The 20,949-nt window shown below is 36.8% G+C and overlaps 1 protein-coding gene across 1 annotated transcript in view; it reads right to left on the bottom strand.

The window, feature by feature from the left end:
- The window catches only part of PTPRD (protein tyrosine phosphatase receptor type D), a 290,275-nt gene that overhangs the window by 119,544 nt on the left and 149,782 nt on the right, over positions 1 to 20,949 (bottom strand). The window contains exons 20-22 of the mRNA XM_063080420.1: positions 11,562 to 11,652; positions 6,014 to 6,223; positions 898 to 1,058 (exon numbers count right to left, since the gene is read on the bottom strand). Coding sequence (XP_062936490.1) covers positions 898 to 1,058; positions 6,014 to 6,223; positions 11,562 to 11,652 — 462 coding nt within the window. The remainder of the gene's footprint in view (positions 1 to 897; positions 1,059 to 6,013; positions 6,224 to 11,561; positions 11,653 to 20,949) is intronic.

A 20,949-nucleotide genomic window follows, 5' to 3' on the forward strand; every position in this document is an offset into this window, starting at 1 on the left:
ATATAATTTTATTGAATTTAATATTACCATTGTATTTCTAAGTCAGAAATGATTTAAGGGAACAATTACTAATGTCCTCTATTCAACTGACTGGGCAGTGACCTAGGCGGAAAAACCTTGCTTATATGTAATGGAAGTAGAAAATGGATTGAAAAAGAGTGAAAGATCCAAAAAGATTGGATAGATATGATCTATTTGCATCCTAATTGTACTCAAAGACACTAATCAGATTGATTCTTGGGAGTATAAAGTCTGAGGTGATGTGGCTTAAAAAAGGAAAATGGTACCTTTGCAATCCTTGGACACAAACAAGAATTCAGTAGTGACGATGTGGAATAAGAGTTATAAGAAAAGTGGGAGGGAATTCGGTTTCCATCTCTCTTTCTCTCTCTCTCATTTAATCTTTAATATTTAGCTACTTTTGCTAAATTTTGAGAAATAGCTACAGAGAAATACCTTAGCACCTGTGTAAATTAGATGTATGAAATAGATACAAATGTGCTAAACTGTAATAGTGTTTCCAAAAACATGTTGAAATTGAGCAATTAATCATCTAAAACAATCAAATGCAAGCAGGTATGGAATTACTTGCTTGTGAACATAGTAATGTCTCAAGTGTCATGAAAAATGCTCATCTGTGTAAAGCAGCTCAGAATAGGGAGGCTATGATACATGCATGTCACACAACAAAAGCCTATACCACATATTGAATAAGATTCTAAATAGCACAGTCTTCACATTTTGTTCTAACTCTAATGGAAACGCTTTTCCAACAATTATTGGGGCTGCACTGAAGTATTTCTCCTAAAACCAACCATATAGTTGACCACAGAACAATGATCAAATCAAAAATAAGGCACCTCGCAAAACTGCCACAGAAATATTGGGCAAACCTACCTTTTATAGAGAAGAATAGCAATGACAATGCAGATGATGAAGACCACGGCAAGGACAGGACCTACAACCCAGATCAAGCCTTCTTCTTCATCTGTGATCGGCTGTGGGTCCAGATCCATGGACACAACAGGGTCAGAGTAGGGGCTGGTTGCATACATCTTCTGAGGAAAAGCAGAGTCTATTTTAATCATAAAATAACAGCTTTCTAGAGTGTATCTTTAGCATGAGAAGCAGCAAAAATCCAGGACATAATGGATTTGATGATAAGTGTATGAAGCAATGTTAAGAAAACAGGGGAAAGGAGGGGGGAAAAAAGAAGAGAAAGAGGTTTTGCAATATGTTTCCTAAAAGTGTTTTATAATAAAATCATTTTGATAACATAAATCACCTCACTGATACTTTTTCACTGGTATCTATATATGGCATATTAAATAATCTTATGAAGTGTAAAGTACCCATAACTAGCCAGTCACAAAATGTTCAATGAACATTTACATTGTGCCAATGTCAGGTGCTATGTGAAAATCAAGGGAAACCAGAGAGTTCCAGCCCTCAAGGCATTAACACCCTGTTAAGGAGATCAAAGTAAAAAAGTAAATATTTATAAAAACAAAATAAGTCAGTATTGAACTAAATGCTAAATTAAGTCAGTAGTCCTTTGTACTGTAGGTTAGTTAGCAATGGAGGCCAAGCAATGGACAAATAAAGTCTACAATTTCAAAAGAGAATCCTGATGTTCAAATTACAGATGCAAGATGTATGGACATTGATAACATGGATGTCAAACAGAATTTTCAGAACTTGAAGGGATTTTAGCAGTCCTACTGACTTTTACTACAGTTACTGCACAGTGGTTGGTATGCTTCTTCCCCACAAATAATTGATAATAAATACACTTTTCAAAAATAGTTACCTGGTGAAGGAATGGACAGAGTGTCTATGAATTTTGTTCCTATAATATCCTCTTTTGTTCTGTCCTATTTGAGCCCATCTTAGAAAAGTATTCTGTTGACTCTGCCCCTGCCTTGAGGTCCTGTCTTCTCCCCTTACTTCCCGACTTCCGAGGAGTCCAGCCCATCCCCACTCACTGCCAGGCTTCTCCCACCGCTCACTCTCTCTTCTCACTCCACCACCACCCTAGCTCTATTCTTTCCTTTGCCAAATCTAATTGTCTTTATGTTCTCCTTACCTTTCGAAACATCTTTTCCAGGTTTGCCGCACTTAATCAAGCCTTCTTTAAAACCCCCCTCTCTCTGGCTCTCCTAATTTGGTACTTGTCTCTTCCTACTCTTTCCAACTGCTCATGCCCTGTGAGCTGTCTCTGACTCTGTCCTCTGGGCCACCATTCTTAAGTTCTGTTCCCTACTAGCTTCTCTTTTTCTTCCATATCTGGCAAGGTCATCTCCAGGTTTATCTACTAGCCTCTGTGCACGTTACTTCCTCACTAGTGCTCCTAAACTCAGAAACTCCACTTAAATCCCAGACCTTCCTTTCCAGTTGTTTCTAGAGATTCCTACATGCATGCTCAAATTAGGAATTATCCACATTATTTCCCTTCTTCCCAGACGCACACTCCTCCTTGACCTCCCAATTTCTCTCACCCTCTTAGTACCTAGGAATGGAAACGACTGATTTTATTTTATCAGGGACACCCAGGTCCTTCTGCTCTCTCTTCGGTCTCATGGATATCACCTTTCTTCAGGACGTCATTCATATTCTCCTACCCATATCAATATTGTCTTCCTTCCTCTAATAGTCTCTACTGCTGCCAGACTTATTGTCTTAAACTTCAACTGCAACACCTTCTAAGAGGCTCTCGAGTGATTCTCGAATAAAATCTAGACATCTTAGTATGGTTCACAAGAGCCTCCACAATTTTGTTTTAAATTTCCTGACTGCATATAACACATTCCATCACAGTGAGCTTCTTGTGAATACTCCCCAAATGCTCTATGCTCACTCTTTAACCCCCTCTCCAGTTCCACAACATTTAGCTCCTAAAATTCAACTACTCTCCAAGGCCCCATTAAAATACTGCCTCCACTGAAGCCACTTCTTCTTAACTGGAAGTAACTGGTCATTCTTAAAAAAAAAATAGGTAAAAATAATAAATTTAAAAAATGTATTTAGTCCTCCATTCATTTTTTAATGGCACTCACCAAATGCTATTTTGATTTTTTATTTGTGTACATGCTTCATTTCCTTTAATGAAACTATAAATTCCTGGAAGGTAGGAATTTCTATACTACTTGTGTTTTTATGCTTAAAGTAGCTAGCAGAGAACTTTGCACTTAGTGGGTTCTCAGAAACTTTCTGCTGAATAAAATAAAATGGTTATTTTTTCCAAATGATTGTGATTATTGAGACATGAATGAATAGGCTCACTTTTCATGATAGGTAAATACAATTATTTTTTTTAACTTTCATCTTATAAAAACTTAGTTAATATAATCTGAATTAAAGTACAACAAGCTCAGCTGTCAAGCAGGGCAACAACATGTGCTCCACTGAATGCTTGTATACTATCCTTCCTTATTTCCTTCACTGTGCCCAGGAAAGAGACTGAGTAGACTTTCAGATTTTCTAATGCATCAAAAGTAGATGAGGGCTGGCTAGTTAGCTCGGTTGGTTAGAGCACAGTGTTGTAACACCAAGGGTAAGGGTTTGGATCCCCACACTAGCCAGCCAGTGGAAAAAAAAAAAAAAGTAGATGAAAACTGAATATATTTCCAATCTTCTCAGAAACAACTACCAAAAAAGAGAAAGAAAGAAAGAAAAAAAAGATATGCATGGTGTAAGGATTTACATAAAGGACTTGGCAAAAAGAGTATGTATCCAAGAGACATGATTCTTTATATAATTGTTTGGTTTATAATTTCTCCCCTTTATTTTGTAGGTCACATTCCAATTGTTTTATGGACAGAAGTTAGCAAAACTAAGATTTTTTTTTTTAAAACCAAGAGCCTTTGAGATAATAATCTTGGTCAATCAAAATGGAAATCTAAGCAAAGATTTTCCCAAAGCACATAGATTTCCAACCCAAACCAGGAAACAGAGATGTGTGCAAATGAAAAGAAAACAAAGCCATAAAAATGATAACAGCCTCATGAAAAGCAGAATTTGTTCAGTGTGAGGGAGTAATAGAAGAGGTGAAACATTAGATCATTCTAAACCAGTTCTCTGATATTCTTAACTTGAGACAATGGTTTGGGGGAAAGCTCATGTCTCTGTGGGAGAAGGGATTGGGAATATTTTCTCTCGCAAATTACTAGTCCACTCTTGGAGTGGTTACAAACATTATTAACAATGTCACAAAAATTTGAGACTTACAAAAGAACTATATCATTACAAAAACTATACTAGTTGGATACAAGTCTCTTCTATAAAGTAAATGCTGGCCTGAAAATATATATGAAACATAAGAGAAATGCTGCTCACTTTGAGAGCAATGTTGAAAAAGATAACATATTTGGAACAAAATTCTAATTTTATAATTAATAAAAAAGTGAGATGACATACTAAGGGAAGGGGTAGATTCTTCGTCAGTGGTGACCCATTTAAACACTAGTGGAAATATTTGGGAGACTTTAGATAGCAGTGTCTCTGAGAGTGATACAACCTGCCTGATCAGATGAGATTTCTCTTTTTTGCTAGATTCTCTGATCTACCTCAATGCTCTGAATGTGCTTTTTGAAACATTCCTAGAGCTATTTAAAGAAAATTCCTCTCAAATATCTGAAAATTATTCTTTTAAAAGAAGAAAAAGATGATTTCCATCATTTCATTCCTTTGATGTTCCACCTTAAAACCTTCCACTAGAAAGAGAAAGCATATCCATACATTAAAATTCCAGGAAGGCCACCACTTTGTTTTCAAATGACATTCTGTGCACAAAGGTAAACCAGGCAGAGAGGCTGCCTTTGTGTTTTGATTTTCCACAGGGGAATTCCTCCAGTCATTTGAAAAGAGTCCCCGCTGTACATGCTAACACCTGAATGTGGAGAAACCTTTGATAAATAGTGGGCTTCTTACATACGGGAAGTCACTGGCTCAGAGTTGCCACGCCTGTCAGATTTAGGCCCTGATCAGAAAGATACAGTTTAGAAAACGTACATTAAATGTTAATGTGAACTGCCACTACAAAATCCAACCCGCCTTTTCATCTACAATTTCTTTAGTTCTCTCTTTTTTTAAACATTCAAAGCAACTGAAGCATAAAACGACATAAGAGCAAGATGAATTACATAAAAGACAACTCATTATTTAGAGTACCTTAGGAATTCTCTGTTTTATTGAATTATTTCCTAACTTTCTTGGCTTTTCACTGATAAAGTCACTCGTAAATTGCTATAATTAAAGAAGCCGGCTGTGCTTGCCTCCTCCTAGACAGACCTTCTCCGTGAATCTGGGTAGAGGCACTGTGGTCTACCTGGCAGTTACAGGAGAATAAATACAATCACCTCCAAAGTCAATATTTTTGAATACCTGGAAACATAGTATTTTTTTAAGGTGATAATGTAGAGTTTATTAAATTAAAAAATATTCACTTTATTTTTTTTTCAGGATTCTTTTTAATATTATTTATTATAAGCATATTATTATTACAAATTGTGATTTTTCTTAATGCCCTTTACCCTGTAGAGCTTGTTAGTTCCCACTGTAATCACATAGGCTAATGTCTTTGCTAATGTCTATCAGGTATTAGGCAAGATGTGATTTTTTTTTTTTTTTTTTTTTTTTTTTTTTTTTTTTTTTTGCAAACAGTCATTTTTAAAAGGATGAGGAAAGGAGACTATAAACAGTGATGGCTGTAATATCATGTTATGTGTGTTACGTTGAAAGATCTCAAGAACTATGTCTTATCAATCTGGCACTTCATATACTATAAGTCCACCTAAATTCTCCGTCATGAGAAGCACGGTCTTGTTTCTAATGCAATGTCAAGCAGTATACTCAGCAATGTTCAAAGAGTAGGCAACCTGATATTACACTTAGTTAAGGACAACTCATGAGAAATAATTAGAATGGATATATATCTACATATCCCCAAATAACCATATTCCAGTAAAATGTATAAGCAGACCATAGGAAACACATGCTATCATAAATAACTTACAGACTCTGCATGTTCCATCACAGCTAACACAAAGAAGACATATTCTTGACCACTTTGGAGCTGCTTGTTTGTAAATCCACCATAATGCTTGTCATCCCCCAGGGTGAATTCAGTGGGAAGAACATCAAAATGAGCAGCAATATATGGCTTTAATTCAACTTCTCTCCCATAACGGATGCTTCTGCGTTTCCTAGATATCTCCTTAAGCAGCTTAAAAAAAGGTGGGACACATTAGAAGAACTGTAAACAACAATAACCCAACTTACTGACAGTTTAATGAGAGAGATTACTTCAGGACTGGGAATAACCCAAATTCAATTTGTCCACATTTCACATAGCACATCAGTATCATTAAACCCCCATTCACTAGATCTTTCAAATGCTTATCTTCCTGTTTAAGGTAAGACACTGGACTGCTACAGCAAAGCCCAGGCTATAAACACAGGGCAATTAGATCCTTTATTGATAACTCATATCGTTTCCTCCACTAATGAAATTCTCTCATAGGGCAACCATACATCATAACTTGTCTAAGGATAAAAGCTTGATTCATAGAAGCATTGCCTTGCAGGAGATTTATTAAGTAATTACTAACCTCAGTTAAAACCATCTAAACCTTCACCTCTGACCAAATTTTAGGAGAGGTTAGTACCATTTTAGATTGTTTTAAGTAACGAGATACTTCATGTGATGTCAATTCCCTCAATCAGCAGAAGTAGAATGTAATAATCAAATTTTAAGTTACATGTATTAAATAGACATTGTTGCTCATTTAATAACTTCTTGCTTGACTTGGCTCCTTCATTAACTCATCGGGGTGCAATTCTTCACATTTTACCATGAAGTTAACTTCTTCCAGAATCTAGCTCTTTGGGGAGTCTGAATATCTTGCCAAGTGATATAGGCAGGGTAGGTAAAAATTAACTTTAATATTACTCTGAAGAAAACAAACATATACATGTACAAGGGTACTTCAAAAAGTTTATGGAAAAATAGAATTGAAAGATGTGAATCTTTCCATGAACTTTTTGAAGACCCCTCCATATATACAGATCTTTCATGTATTTCTAAAATAGATTTTTAGATAATCTACTGTTTTGTATTGATTATTTTATTAGAGAAAGTTACACTAATGATACGTATATCATGACCATTGCTTTCAAAATGATGTTTAAGTTAACTTTGCTTTCTCCCATTAAATGATGATACTTCATAGGATTTAACAGGGAAAAGGACTGTATCAGTCTGGGATGCCTTGTGATTTTAAGTAGCAATTTTTTACTGGTTTCTTGGAAAGAATCTTGATTTTACTTGTTTTAATAATTGTGTAGAAAAGACGACATATTTTTGAGGACAAACTGGTAAAAGGAATGAATCCTGTTTTCATCTTGATAAGCAAAATTAAGGTACTTATAGAAACACTGAGGCAAAACTACTAGCCTTGTTTTTGTAAATGGAAATGATCTACTTAGTATAATCAGACCCTAGCATAATTAAGACCAGACTTTTGCGATAGTAACGGCTACAGATTGTATATATGATAAATACTGAATCCTTCTGTTAGGAATCTGATGGTATATTACAGTCCCATCTACATAGAGAGTTGTAAATGTGCTCAGTGGGTTCAAACTTGTACCCTAAAAATATAAAATTCAGTCTTTTGGTTATATAGATAATTTGTGCCCATATTATTTTTGAATAATATTTAATTTATAATATTCTAAAATTTCCTGTGAAATTGAATTTACTGATGCAATTAAAATTATATAATATGTAAGCCATTTCATAAAAAACTATAGATTGGGTATCCCTGTTTAGCAAATTTGGACTATCTGATGTTAAATTCTGGTAGGCTAATCAATTATGCATCAATTGGCCAGTAGAAGAGAAAGGCCAAAAACTTATAACTATTTTTCAGTCCTGTTGTCCAATTTAGCTTTATTTATAATAATGATGATGAAAATGGTGATAATAATAATAATAGTTACCATTTATTAAGCACTTACTAGGTGCCAGACATTGTTCTAGGGAACCTAAACATGCATTAGTTTGTTCATTACTCATAATAACCCCATCAGGGAGGTTACTATTATCCCCATTTTATAAACGGGGAAACTGAGGCATAATAGAAAGTTGCAATGTATGATTAAACTCCATTACTGAAATAAAATGAAATTACATGTAAGAGATTTTTTCAACCATATTTTTATTTACTTAATGGTTGTACAATATCAAGGAAATATAAATGCAATATTTAAGCTCTGATAATCTAAACTGTTTAACTCAGTTTGTACTTAGACATATTAACTTTGTGCATCTGCTTTCATTAACACAGATGAATATGTTATTTCCTTTTCCTGGATTCTTCTAGCGTACTAATTTATAAACATTCTGATGCCAAATATTACATTTGAAAAGTCATTACAAAGGTTTCTGTTAATATGCAATAAATGATGGTAGCCCATTACTTTGAGAGAGAGAGAAATGCACTGCAGATGAGCTGAACAGCTTTTTGAAGTTGGTTAATCAAAAACATTTACCATCAGTTGTTTATGTGACTGTGTCCCCTCTTCTGCTTCACTGATCAAACCCTACCTTGATTTTATTCATATTTCAGATGGAGGCAGCAGTCATAACTCATCTATATCACTGTCATTCCCACAACTACTTTTTGCTGGGGTTTCTTTGGAAGACCTAGAGGAAGTACTTCAGAATAAGTTATTTGAGTTTTTTGGTGCTCCTTAGATCCAATGTGGTCATTCATTAAGGTCAAACCTAGAACATCTCCCTGCCTCTTTAGGTAGCTCTAATCTCTGTAGGATGCTTCCTGCGTTATACTTTAAATGGTTCAAGTGAGCTCAGATGACACCACAGCTGGCCAGTATGTCAAAGTTACAACCACAAATGACCACATTATTTTACGGCAAGCCTTTGAAGTACAATGCATTGAAAAGCTTATGATATATTACACAACCTGCCCTGAATTAAATATAACTAACATTTTGGGAGTCATTCTGCCCAAAATTCGTTTTGACTATCAACATTTGCTCTGCCCAGTCTGACCTTGACAACAGGAGTACCAGTCTATGAATTTATCATGTGAAGAGCATCCCCAGACAAAGAATAAATGAGTTCAGAAGATAATTTTGAGAGTAACTCTGTTTAGAAAGCTTCTTTCAATTTTTTATGGGCCTATATATAAGGCACACATGTGGAAATCCCCTTAGGCTACCATTCTATTTGATGATATGGTTCCAACAATTTGAATTATAGGCCTTTCTGAAAAATTACTTGGTCAAATACATTTAAGAGAGGAACACTGCTTTGTCAAATCTGCCAGTACTAAGCTATAGATAAAATTACTACAATGCTTTTATTTTCCATGTTAGGGGAAAAAAAGAAGAAGAAGAAAAAAGTCTGTCTGTAGGGATCAGAAACTGGATGAGAAAGCATAAAGAGAGACCACAGCCTACTTTCATTTGTTCCCCTCCACAATACTTAAAAGATGTATTGGAGGTAATTCCAGAAGATATATCAAGGGCTTTAGTTCTCTATCAGAAATAATTTTCATTTTCCAGTCAATGCATATCTTATTTCTTCCACCATTAATTCTAGAATGTGGTTTCAATTATATCAGTGGGAAAAGTGGGAAACAACCCATCCTGACCCCAAAATTTTGAATTAGTAAAACGTTCTTTATCAAACTATTATACAGACTAATGCACCACTACTTGTGGGATGATTAAAATGACCCTCTGTTATGAGAATCAGCAGCACAGACCTGTAGAATTTAATTGTAAGAAAGTTCAATATCATATAGCCCTATACTTTAATCCATTAGCACTGCTGTGCATTTTGGAGGTTAAAACCCGGCTGTAAAAGATAATCACTTCCTATTACTTATTATCGAATGGTTTTACTTCTAAGGAAAAAAGTATTTGATGTCATTTTGGCTTGGATCTCAATGCCTTAAACACTTTTTTTTTAATAGGTGGAAAGATTAATAGATTCTACAAGTTCTCTTTGCATTTTAAGTCCAATTCCAACTAAAATAGGATGGTGGCAATTCTGTAATTCAACTGAAAAGTGATTAAAATACTAATGAATATTTCAGTATTAGCTGATTAGTTAGCTGCAAGTAAAATCATGTCTTGTTTCAAAATGCTTTCAAAACCAGCTGATCATTTTGCATCCTCAGCTGAAGGATTACTATTCTTCCAATATCATAGAATAATGATTTTGTTCCTTTATTATCAACAGAAAAAAATTAAATTGATAACATATCTAAATTACTTGACAACATTATTGAAATGATGTCTCATTTTACACCCCTCCAGTGATCATCTAACCACTAAACAGTGACACAAAAGCATGGGCCTAATCTTGAACTCATTTCTTCTGAATTTGATCAAATTCAACTCAGATAAATGAAGTGGGTGACAATGAATCCTACTTCGAGAGATAACATATGTCTGCCAAAGGAAGCTAACAGCTTTTCTTTTTTTTTGCCAAATCAGTCTCCTTTATGCAGACATGTATAAAATAAATTCACTTCTCTGTAATGCATAGGGAATTTATTCTTTTCTTTGTTCTGTTCATACTAATTTAAGGTGGAGGGAATACCTAGAAATAACAGGTCATGTTAGAGATGTGCCTATGTTGTAAATAAATCCGGTAAGTTAAAATCTCTTATTTCCCCAAATGGGGGCCTAGTTATTTGCCTTATGAAATGATTCAAAACAGCAGCATAGTAAAATAGCCAAGTTTCTCCTGTATTTTAACATTTTTGATCATAGTTTTCTATCTAAATAGAAGTTTTTGACAATTAGATCTCATTCTTCACATTATAGATTATCTTAAAAAAACACAAATGCTCTTTTTATAAAAGAGTCCCAATTAAAATGTGCCTACTGTTGTAAGATTTTGGAAATGATAATCACACTATTTATTCAGTATTTGCCGGTTTTTGATCTGTATTTCTTGCTATGTTCAACATTTTGTGATTTGTTTTCTTTCTCTATAGTTAAGTATACCTTTGGTTCTGAAAACCTATACTATATAGAATAATGCAAACATTTGCTAATTAGCAGAATTTTGTCAGAAACTAGTCAAGACCATATAGTAGGTCAAAATGAACTGTGCTGAAATTTGCAAGGTAGTGTTTCTAACAGTCTTAGCAATTGTTGCACTAATGAAGCACACACCCTTGGAATTGATAGCAGTGGTGATTAAGACTTTGCTGACAATTCACTTCACCTTCTAAACCTCTGCATCATGTTTTATAAGGGGCAAGGGGCAAAATATTAAAGCCAACAAAGATTAGAAAGGATGTACACTTTATTACAGCTTAATGTCTTTTAATTAAAGCAAAAGGATCTCAGTTGGTATCCCTAGAGGTTAGCATGCCCATAGCACTGAACCATCCAACCAGCCAGCCATGGAGAAGCCAACGTCTGGATTATATGCTGAAAGTCCTCCATAGGGAGGAGAAAGATATTTAATAAATTAAACAACTCATGAAAGACACAGCCAACAAAGACGTAGTTACCTCATCTAATTCCATTTCATCAGGACTCTCCCATGGCTTGATAAATTTCCCACGAGATTTCTTCAAAGGCACAATTATTATGTAGTAACCTCTGCATAGGGATGGATGGACAAAAATAAGGCTAATTAAGAGGGGAAAGAAAATAGGTATACCCTTAAATCTTCCACAGACCAGTAACTGAGATTAAAGGCAAATTATGGATATGCAGTGACTTGTCCATTTCTTTCCTCAATGACAAATAACCACCTGTTTGTTCAATTTTAAAAACAACATGGGTAGACATTTATGTGTCAGTTCAGTTATCGCGTATGGTAATATCACCATGGTTGACTGCTCTTTATTAGGTATCATAAACAGAACAGATACAGTTCGTTAGGGCCTCGGTGCTGGACACACACAAGGCTGGTATATTGAAATCTATCAGCACAAGCTGCTGAACCAAATATTTTCTGACATTAATTTATAAGATCTTTTGAAAAGGTGGATGTTTAATAAAAAATTATTCTTAGCTCATGTTAATATCAATTATTATTTCACTTATACAAACCTAAAGTAATTTTATTTGGATAACAAAAGCACAAAAAATTACTCATGATCTCACAAGAATCATATAGAGAAAGATGTAAAAGGTCCCCTCTTTCTACCCATCCAATTGTATACCTTAAAGTAAGTACTGCAGAAATTTGGAGAGGATCACTGCCTAAGAGCTTTTAAAATAGATCCCAATATAATGATAGCAATAAGAAGAGACAAAAGTAACTGAGTCTTTACATTAAGAACAGTCAACCAAGACTTAAGTAATGTATAAAGGCACCTGTCCACAAATAGATACGGTTATTTCTAAAGTTGTTTTCTAACTTTAGTATAGTATATACCCTGCTCTTGTATTCATATTTAGAAACTCGGCTCATACCAATATTTGGTAGTAACCATACGAGGACTTTGATTATAGTGTATAACAACTAACACATTAGTCATTTTCTACTTCTCAGGTATTATATTGAATAATCTCACTTTGCCCTCCTATAGAACAACCGTTGACAGCCTAGGTGTAGGCTATGAGACTACAAGGACAGGTCACAGACAGAAGGACAGATCTGAAGAGATTAAATACGTGTCCAAGTTAAAACAGACAGTAAGGGGATTTGAATCTACATGTATCTTTACCTTGAAAAGTGGTCTCTCTTTTTTCATTTACTCTGTGTATCATAAAGTTTTTTTTCAGGACTCCACAAATTTTGTAGAGATTCATTGTAAAAATAAAAGCACACATGTGTGCATGTGCACCCGAACATACCCACAGACCTTTAAAAGAGAAAGTGGCCACAAGAGACAATGGGATAAAGAGAAGGTCATTATCAACCCTGCAGAACACTGTATGGCAGAGACCAGCAGAGGCACCAATAGGAAGGCCTCTTTTCACTCATCTCAAAGTAAAACCTGTAGTAAACTCAAAAAACCCTCTGTGATGAAGAGCCATTTCCATAAATGCAATCTACAGCTGAGCTGTCCCAGAGTAGTAGCCTGTGGCTGGCCTAAACTGAGATGTGCTGTTAAGTGTAAAAGACACACTGGATTCTGGAGGTTTAGTATACATTAAAAAAAAAAAAAAAAAAAAGGAAAATATCTCATTAATAATTTTTTTAATAGTGCTCATATGTGGAAATGAGAGTATTCTGGATATACTGGGTTAAATAAGTTATTAAAATTAATTTCTTTCTTTTTTTTTTTTTTACTGTAGGTACTAGAAAATTAAAAATTTCCCGTGTGGCTCTCACTGTATTTGTTGGACAGTGCTGCTCTAGAAGATTCTGGTAAAGAATGTGGCACCTGGAGATATATCTAGCCCAGAATTTGGGCTCTGCTACTAATTTGCTGTGTGATCTTGGGCTGCTCATTTAACATTTCTGAATCTCAGTTGTATGTTCTGAAAAATGAGAATAAACAATACCAGGCTGGATGGGAAAGATGCCTCTGAACTATCTTATTCAGTAGGACAAGATGAAATTTGTGAGATGCAGGTTAAAGAACTTATAAAACTTTTTTTTTTTTTCCCTAATGGAGAATTCAAGTCAAACCAGACAGTTGTACCACAATTTTTTTTTCCCATGGTACTCGGAGCAAGTAATCAGACACAAGATTATATCATCTAGCCATTCATTTTCTTTACTGCAAATACCAGATGATCAGGAAGGATGAGGAAAAAGAAGAGCTGGAGTGGATGACAGAGGCCAATATCTTTTATTTTATGATCCAGAGTAAGCTTCCTCCTCTTCCTGTCCTCCCATCACCTGAAGGATTCACCAAACAAGCCCATCATGTTAAATGAGCATGAGAAGAATGACAGAGGCTGCAACTGAGCATACAAAATAACACCGCAGATGTACTCGATAAACACACTTGTCAAGGAAGCTCTTGCTTTTCACTACCAACTGCACAGTCAGGAGATCTTCTCGTTGCCTGCAGGAATGATACTACCCCTTACCAGAGAGCTCCCACTGTCCTCCTTCAGAATCTTGTAAATCAAGGTTAAGCTGATTAATTCTATTAATTTTTCTTTTGCTTTCATACTTTGAGTTGCCATTCTTGTACAGGAAAAAAAAAAAAAAGAATCCATTCATTCTTCTGCAGCACTCCCTAGCTATTCATTTTACTTGTGGCTGGGATAAGAATTGAACAGCCTCCCCCCAGAGCAATTAATTAACAGTGTGGCCAGATACCCATAATCTTTTTTCTCCAATGATCTCTAAAGCATTTATCTTGGGCAGTCAAAGTAGAACTTGCTTCAAAGCAGTTCTTGCACATTGGAAGAAATGGGGCATTGGCAATTTGGAATTCCATATTACAGAAAGACTTGCCTAGGGCTAAAACCACACATTCTAAACAGTGTTCTCTGCACCTAGGCTTTGCAAACACCCTTGCCCTTGCTTCACCCGCAAACTAGCTTCCCCTGAGGATACTGCTTCCCTCGAAGCCTTCTCAGGTGGTGGCTGTTTATTCATCCCTCCTCCCCTGCCCGTGAACCTCAGAGTCAGGGTTTTTTTCCCGGCTCCCTATTGCTTCTTGAGGGCATTTTTCCTCCACCATCTTGCTAAAAACAAAACCCTCCTTTTTTGAAATTCATCCAATTCAGCTATATTAGATCTTTCTGGCTGAATTTGCCATCTATCAATTTGCTCAGCTTCTCCCTTCTCTTATAGAAGATTTTTCTGCAGGGTTCAAGGTCTTCCTTTCTTCCTGAACTCTGCCCCCACCCTGGGTAATTTCGACCTTCATAAGGCTGGCGCGTGTACCACCAAGGTTCTGATTCTTCACCTCTTCCTTTCCAAAGCCCATCTCCTCCACTCTACCTTAGCTGAACTATATGGTTGCTCTTCTCTGTGCCCCAACCCAGGGAGCAGAGCACTGCTTGAGAAATAAAACACATGGCAGAGTAACACCATAAATTCATAATCAGCAAACCCAACTAGGCCTTCAGCACCGCCTGACAATCTTACCACAACTCCAGTTACCAAGTCCTTCCATTTTCCACAAAAACTTCTTCAAACAATTTTTTCTACCCTGAAACCCTGGACATCCATACCTGCCCACTAGAAGACGGCCGTATCTCTTACATACAGAGGAAATACAAATATTCAGACGAGAATTCCCTCATCACCTGTCCACCGAACTACATGCCTACGTATATCTGTACACAAACACAGTCTTTCCTTTGGGTACAGCAGAAGGACTGTTCCTATGTTTCAGAAAGGCCTGCAACTATTTCTTGAATTAATTCCCACCCTCTCACTTTCTTAGGAAGTTTACCACTCACCATACTCTCCTTTCTCACATATCTCAACTTCTCCCTCTCCATTGGATCCTATCCACTAGCTGACAATCACGCATACATAACTGCCATTTAAAAAACAAAACCAAAATACCAGTCATCACTCTCTCTCCTGCCCCTGACTCCCAACATTCTGCAAAGCGCTGTGCTCCTGCTGGTTTCCACCTCTTCCCTTCCACTCACTTCCCAGCTGACTGCTGGCTCCCGCCTCATCTCCCCACCTCACAGCCACTGCCAGGTGCTCAGTGACCTCAATGCTATGACACCCAAAGGAGAGCTCTTGATCTTCTTCTTTCTTACTTGACCTCTTAGCAGAACCTCACTACATTGATAAGATCCTCCGAGAAACATTCTCAGCCCCTTCTCTGTGATACAACTCTCCTGTTTTTTCTACTTGCATCTCTTACCACACTAACCTTATTTCCTCAGTAGGATTTATTATCTGCTCCCCAGCTATTAAATGGTGGAATTCTTCAAAGCTCTAGCCAAGGACTTTTTTTCACACCCTATTTTCATCCTAGGAGATCTCATTCCTGGCTCAGGGCATAGGTTATTAGCTATATGCAAATAAGGTACAGATTCCTATCTTCAGCTCAGAACTCGCCTCTGAATTCCACAGGTTTACCCTATTCCAACTTTATGTCTCTGTTTCTATGTCACAAAATACCTCAAACTCACTGTGGTTAAAATGAAACAAATAATATGCCTTTCAAAATAAATCCTCCTCCAGTACTGCACCACATCCGTTTTAGTACACATGCCAGACCTAAGTGTCATCATTCACAATCTGCTGTCACTCTTCTGTCCCTCACACACAGTCTATCACCAAGTCCTATTACTTACAACCTCTATCTCTAGTGTGGACTCTTCTCTCCACCTCTTCTACCATCCCTCTGGCCTAATTCCATTGTCATGCCTGGATTACTACCTTGGTCTCCTAACTTTCTTGCTCCATTGACTTTAGCCCCCCTAGTCCACTCTCTGAAATTTTCATTGCACAATAAAAAAAATTGATTGTACCATTCCTAATTTTTAAAACATTTCAATGGATCCTCATTTCTCTTAGGATAAAAGCCAAAAGGTATTATAAGGCCCAGCAGGATCGTGCCTGAAGCCATCTTCCCACACCCTCTGAGCTATAGCTTCACAGGCTTTCAGTGTCTTGAGTTTACCTTGGTCCATTCTGTCATTGCACTTGGCTCATTCCATTCCACTTGCCTAGAACTTTCTGTCACTCCCACCAGGAGTAACTCCTCTCTGAGTAACTCCTGAGTAGCCCCTCAGATATCCATTCATGTATTCCTTACTAGGTGAAACCTTCCCCCACTTCTCTGATTAAATCAATTACCCCTATTATATGGTCTCGATGAGCCATTTTTAGTCTGTAATTTTCTTATACTGTTTAAGATATATTGGTATTTATAGAAAACATTACTAAAGCAGGTATCTATATAATCTCCCTAAAATTTGCTTAAAATTTGCCATTTCAACACTGAGTTATGTTTTCACTAAAAAGGGGAAGTGGGTGAAGTAGGTGGCTCTCAGGGACTTCTATGTCCCCTAAATCAGGCAGTCAAATACATTTGGGGACTTTTCATCTCCTCCAGAACTTCCAACTGTCAATCCCATCAAGCTTTTTCTTCTTCAAACCAGCAATGACACACCTGAAGAGAGTTTACAGAACATATAATTCCTTGCTATAAAAGTTCTTATCTTTACCAGCCTACTGGTGACCCTTGTTCTAATCTCACAGGACATTAAGGAAGATGATTCAGATAGGAGGAGTGAGATGGGGAGATAACATGTGCCCTACAAATTCATATCAAGCAAATCATATGAACTGAAAGAATTTGCTTGGAACAACAAAAAAAATTAAACTGCTTTTGGAGCTAGAATAGCTTTATATATGTGTGTGTATAAAATTAAACTTTACCCTCTGCTTTATCTGTCTGACTCAAGCCTGGAGTTTAGGCTCAAAATACATTTTTCATACAGACTTTAACTATTAAACTAATAGAAAAATAAACAACTTTAGAATCAATATATCTGGAAAGCCCTTGACTACTCATAAAGTAAGCTGTGTTTTCCCAGTGTATTAGATTTAATTAGATAAGTTAAATCTAACCTTCAGAATTTTAATTATATTAAGTAAAGTTTTACTAATTTCATTTAATATGTTATCATCAAGGGGCCCCGCTCCATATAATTATATGGGAAGGCGAGCCCTGGTCTCTGTGGCAGTCCCACTTCAAATTCAGTCAGGCTTTTTGTTTTAGCAGACTGTATTAGCTTTCGTTATTTAACTGGGAGGTCAAAATCTGTCTCAGAGTTTAATGATAAATGTCATTCCTTGCATAATTAAAAAAAAAAATTTTTTGCCCTTATGGCCATCTGAGTATATAGTATTTAAGTAAAATTAATTTACCATAGAAAAATCATGGGCAGGTTGAGTGATCTTTCCAATTTCTATGGCTAAATTAAGGCTTTGAATCTTTTTAGCTCTATGTTGTCAGGCAAGTTACTTATTGTCTTGAGTCTCATTTTCCTTGCTTAGGAAATGGCCAGTGATAATGCTTGCCTGTGGGAAGCCTCCCCCGCTTTACCTCTCCTCTGAATTCTCATGGCAACTGTAAAGCTACGCAACTACGCCAGTTGTCGAGTTGAGGCAATAGCTACACTAATCGTATGGCTAGGCAAATCATAACTAAAGTCAAAACGTTTCATTATTTTAGTTATACTAAGTTCCCATTTGTAATGTCAGGGCTAGGGGTTAGGGCCCACAGACCATACAAACCCATTGTAGACTGGGTCACCAGACCCCTCACACACAGATCCATGCTAGGTAATTGGGAAAGATCCCAGGAGCCATTGGCAGACAACATGAGCTCAGTCCTCAGCAGTAAGAGCAGAAAGAGCAGAGGTGGTGGCCCCTTGGTGTATCCTGGGGGCACTGGCAGCATCAGCCTCCAGCAGCAGTAGTGGCCTCCCTGTGGGCCCCACGAGGGCACCCCAGGGGCGGGGGGAGGAGCTATGGGTTACAGCCCTCCTACTTCATACTTGAGTCCATAACCTGGGTGCACATGTGCAATTACATTAGACAATCACCAAGGAACACCTGGGCGCACATGCATATTTACATCAAATGCTCGGCAAGATTCTGAACATCTGAGGGGCTCTGACCATTTTCTTTCACTTTCCCTACAGCAACCTATTGACTTTACTGCTTCATGACACTTACACACTGCCATGATCTGTGCCCTAGCACATGTGTCTGGTCACTCTTGGTTTTGAGGTTTGTCTGGGACAGTCCTGTTTCTGCAGTTTTTAACTGGTTAGCAATTGTCCTAGAAAAAAAGTGTCCTGATTTGGCGAATAAATTCTATGGTCACAGAAGCAGGGTTGTGGTTCAGAAAGTGGGCTCTGGAGCCAGACTGCCTAGATTTAAGTCTTTTCCTCTCTGGTTCTCACAGTGTGCCAGGGCAAGTCAGTCTACCTCATAACTTCCTCTGCTGTAAAATGAGGGGCACCTTTCTGTTAGGATCACATCAGTTAATGTACGTAATGTTCTTTAAACAGCACCTGCTAAACCCTCTGTTGGTATTGACTATTAGTAGTATCAACTGTGTCATCTTGGCCAGGCCACTTAGTATCTCTGGACCTCACTCTATTCACCTGGAAATGGAAAGCAGAATACCTACCTCACAGGGTTATTGTGAGGCTTGACTGGAACATTCTAATACCAGTATCTTCATTAAATGGTGAAGCACCAAACAAATTTATGCCTTTACTACTTCATTTGATAAACGTTATAAATTACTCATCAAACTGCTAATAAGGGTACACAAAATTCCACAAAAATTATTTTTAAAAGAAGAAAAAGTAAAGAACCTGAAGGCCAAATCAGTAAGAGCAAAGACATTTAAAATTTCATGAAATACTTATCCTTGTTTCTATTTTTTTTATATAAACATACAATGGTTGTTATGAAATTAATTTACATTGGGTACCTTCTGGTAGCTTTTTCTTTAGTATAATCTGTGTGGTATGTTTTTTTTCTTTTTAACCATCCAGAGTAAAATTCTGCTTTATAAAGACACAGAAGTTCTGGAGAACAGCGGCATTTCTAGATCTTTTGATTGGCATTCCGCACCCAAATCTATCCAAATAGAAGGTTGAAGAACCACAGAATTCTTGGTACCAGAACCTATAGTACCCTTAGGGCCGTTTCAGGAGAAGTTTAGTTTTTCCCTGGGAAAGCCCCCTCTTCTTCACACAAAAACCACAAAAACCAAACGTGAAAGAATGTGGAAACAAGGAGCTATGTGGGCATCAAATTTATAAGAAATAATTTTGTTTTTAGGTGATGAGGAGTTGAGGGGTAGGAATCAAGACCTCCCAATTAAATTGGCCAGAAATGAGAAAAGCATGGTTTTGCTGGTAAACAAAACAGCCTTCAATCACTAAAATTGCATTTTTCAAGAAAACAAATTAAAAGCATTTTTCCAGATAGCTTTTATCTAAAGAAAAGTTAGCAACACGCCACACGGTTCTGGAATTGATTCCGTTTTATCCTCTCACTTTTGCCATAGAATACTTAACAAAAAGCTACAATCTTTTCTAATTTCTAAACTTGCCAACTATCGCAGATGGCACAGCATGGCACAGAGTTTCATGTAACACTTGACCATGTCATACCACATGAATCAACCTAGAAGACAAGATGAGTAACTTTTTGCAGTTGTTCCTTGAACAATCTCAGTAACTATAAATTATCTAAGGCTTTTCACTAACAGACTTGCTTTTTATTTCTTGCAAGCTAAATAGTACATACTTGATAATATACTATATTTTCATCTGTCAACTGCTCTTCCTCTGAGTAGTCCCTTACATTTTTTTAATGAATTGAGGTTATAGTCCATATCTTTTCCCTGTTCTTTCATTGTGTACAACTTTTTCACCTTTCCTAGATCTTTCTCATCGTCAAAACTCAGATTAGATATTAGCTTTATCAGAATGCCTCTCTTGACATTCAAGTTCAGCTAAAATTCAATATTTATGTTTCCACAGTACCTGACAACACTATTATATGCACATTATATATTTTCTGTATCATTCTCTTACTATAAAGTAGGGCTTTATTTTAGTCATCTTTCTTTTCCCAGACATAGCAATGGCAATACAGTGTATATAGAGTAAGTATTTATTGGATGCCAGCTGAAAAGTCTTAACAGATGGGTAAAATGCAGACAAACAAAAAGAACTAGGCATTCTCGTGCCTCTATACCATAGCATACACTATGTCCTCAGCCTGAACAGCTGTCTCCACACTCTCACTGCCCAGCCAACTTCCTGTCATTCTATAAACCTCAGCTTAGTCGTCACTTCCTCCAGGATCCCTAACCCCAACTACTAAACAGGGTTTAGAAGCCTCACTTGTAGCCTTCCTTATCAAGCTAATCTCTGTCATAAGACTCTCCTTCAACCGACTCTTCACTTGTCCAAATTCTGCAATTAACTATGTTGTATAAGAGTAATGAAAAAGACTGCAATTGTCTCCTC

This window comes from Cynocephalus volans, chromosome 16 (assembly GCF_027409185.1).
Source record: "Cynocephalus volans isolate mCynVol1 chromosome 16, mCynVol1.pri, whole genome shotgun sequence".
NCBI lineage: Eukaryota > Metazoa > Chordata > Mammalia > Dermoptera > Cynocephalidae > Cynocephalus > Cynocephalus volans.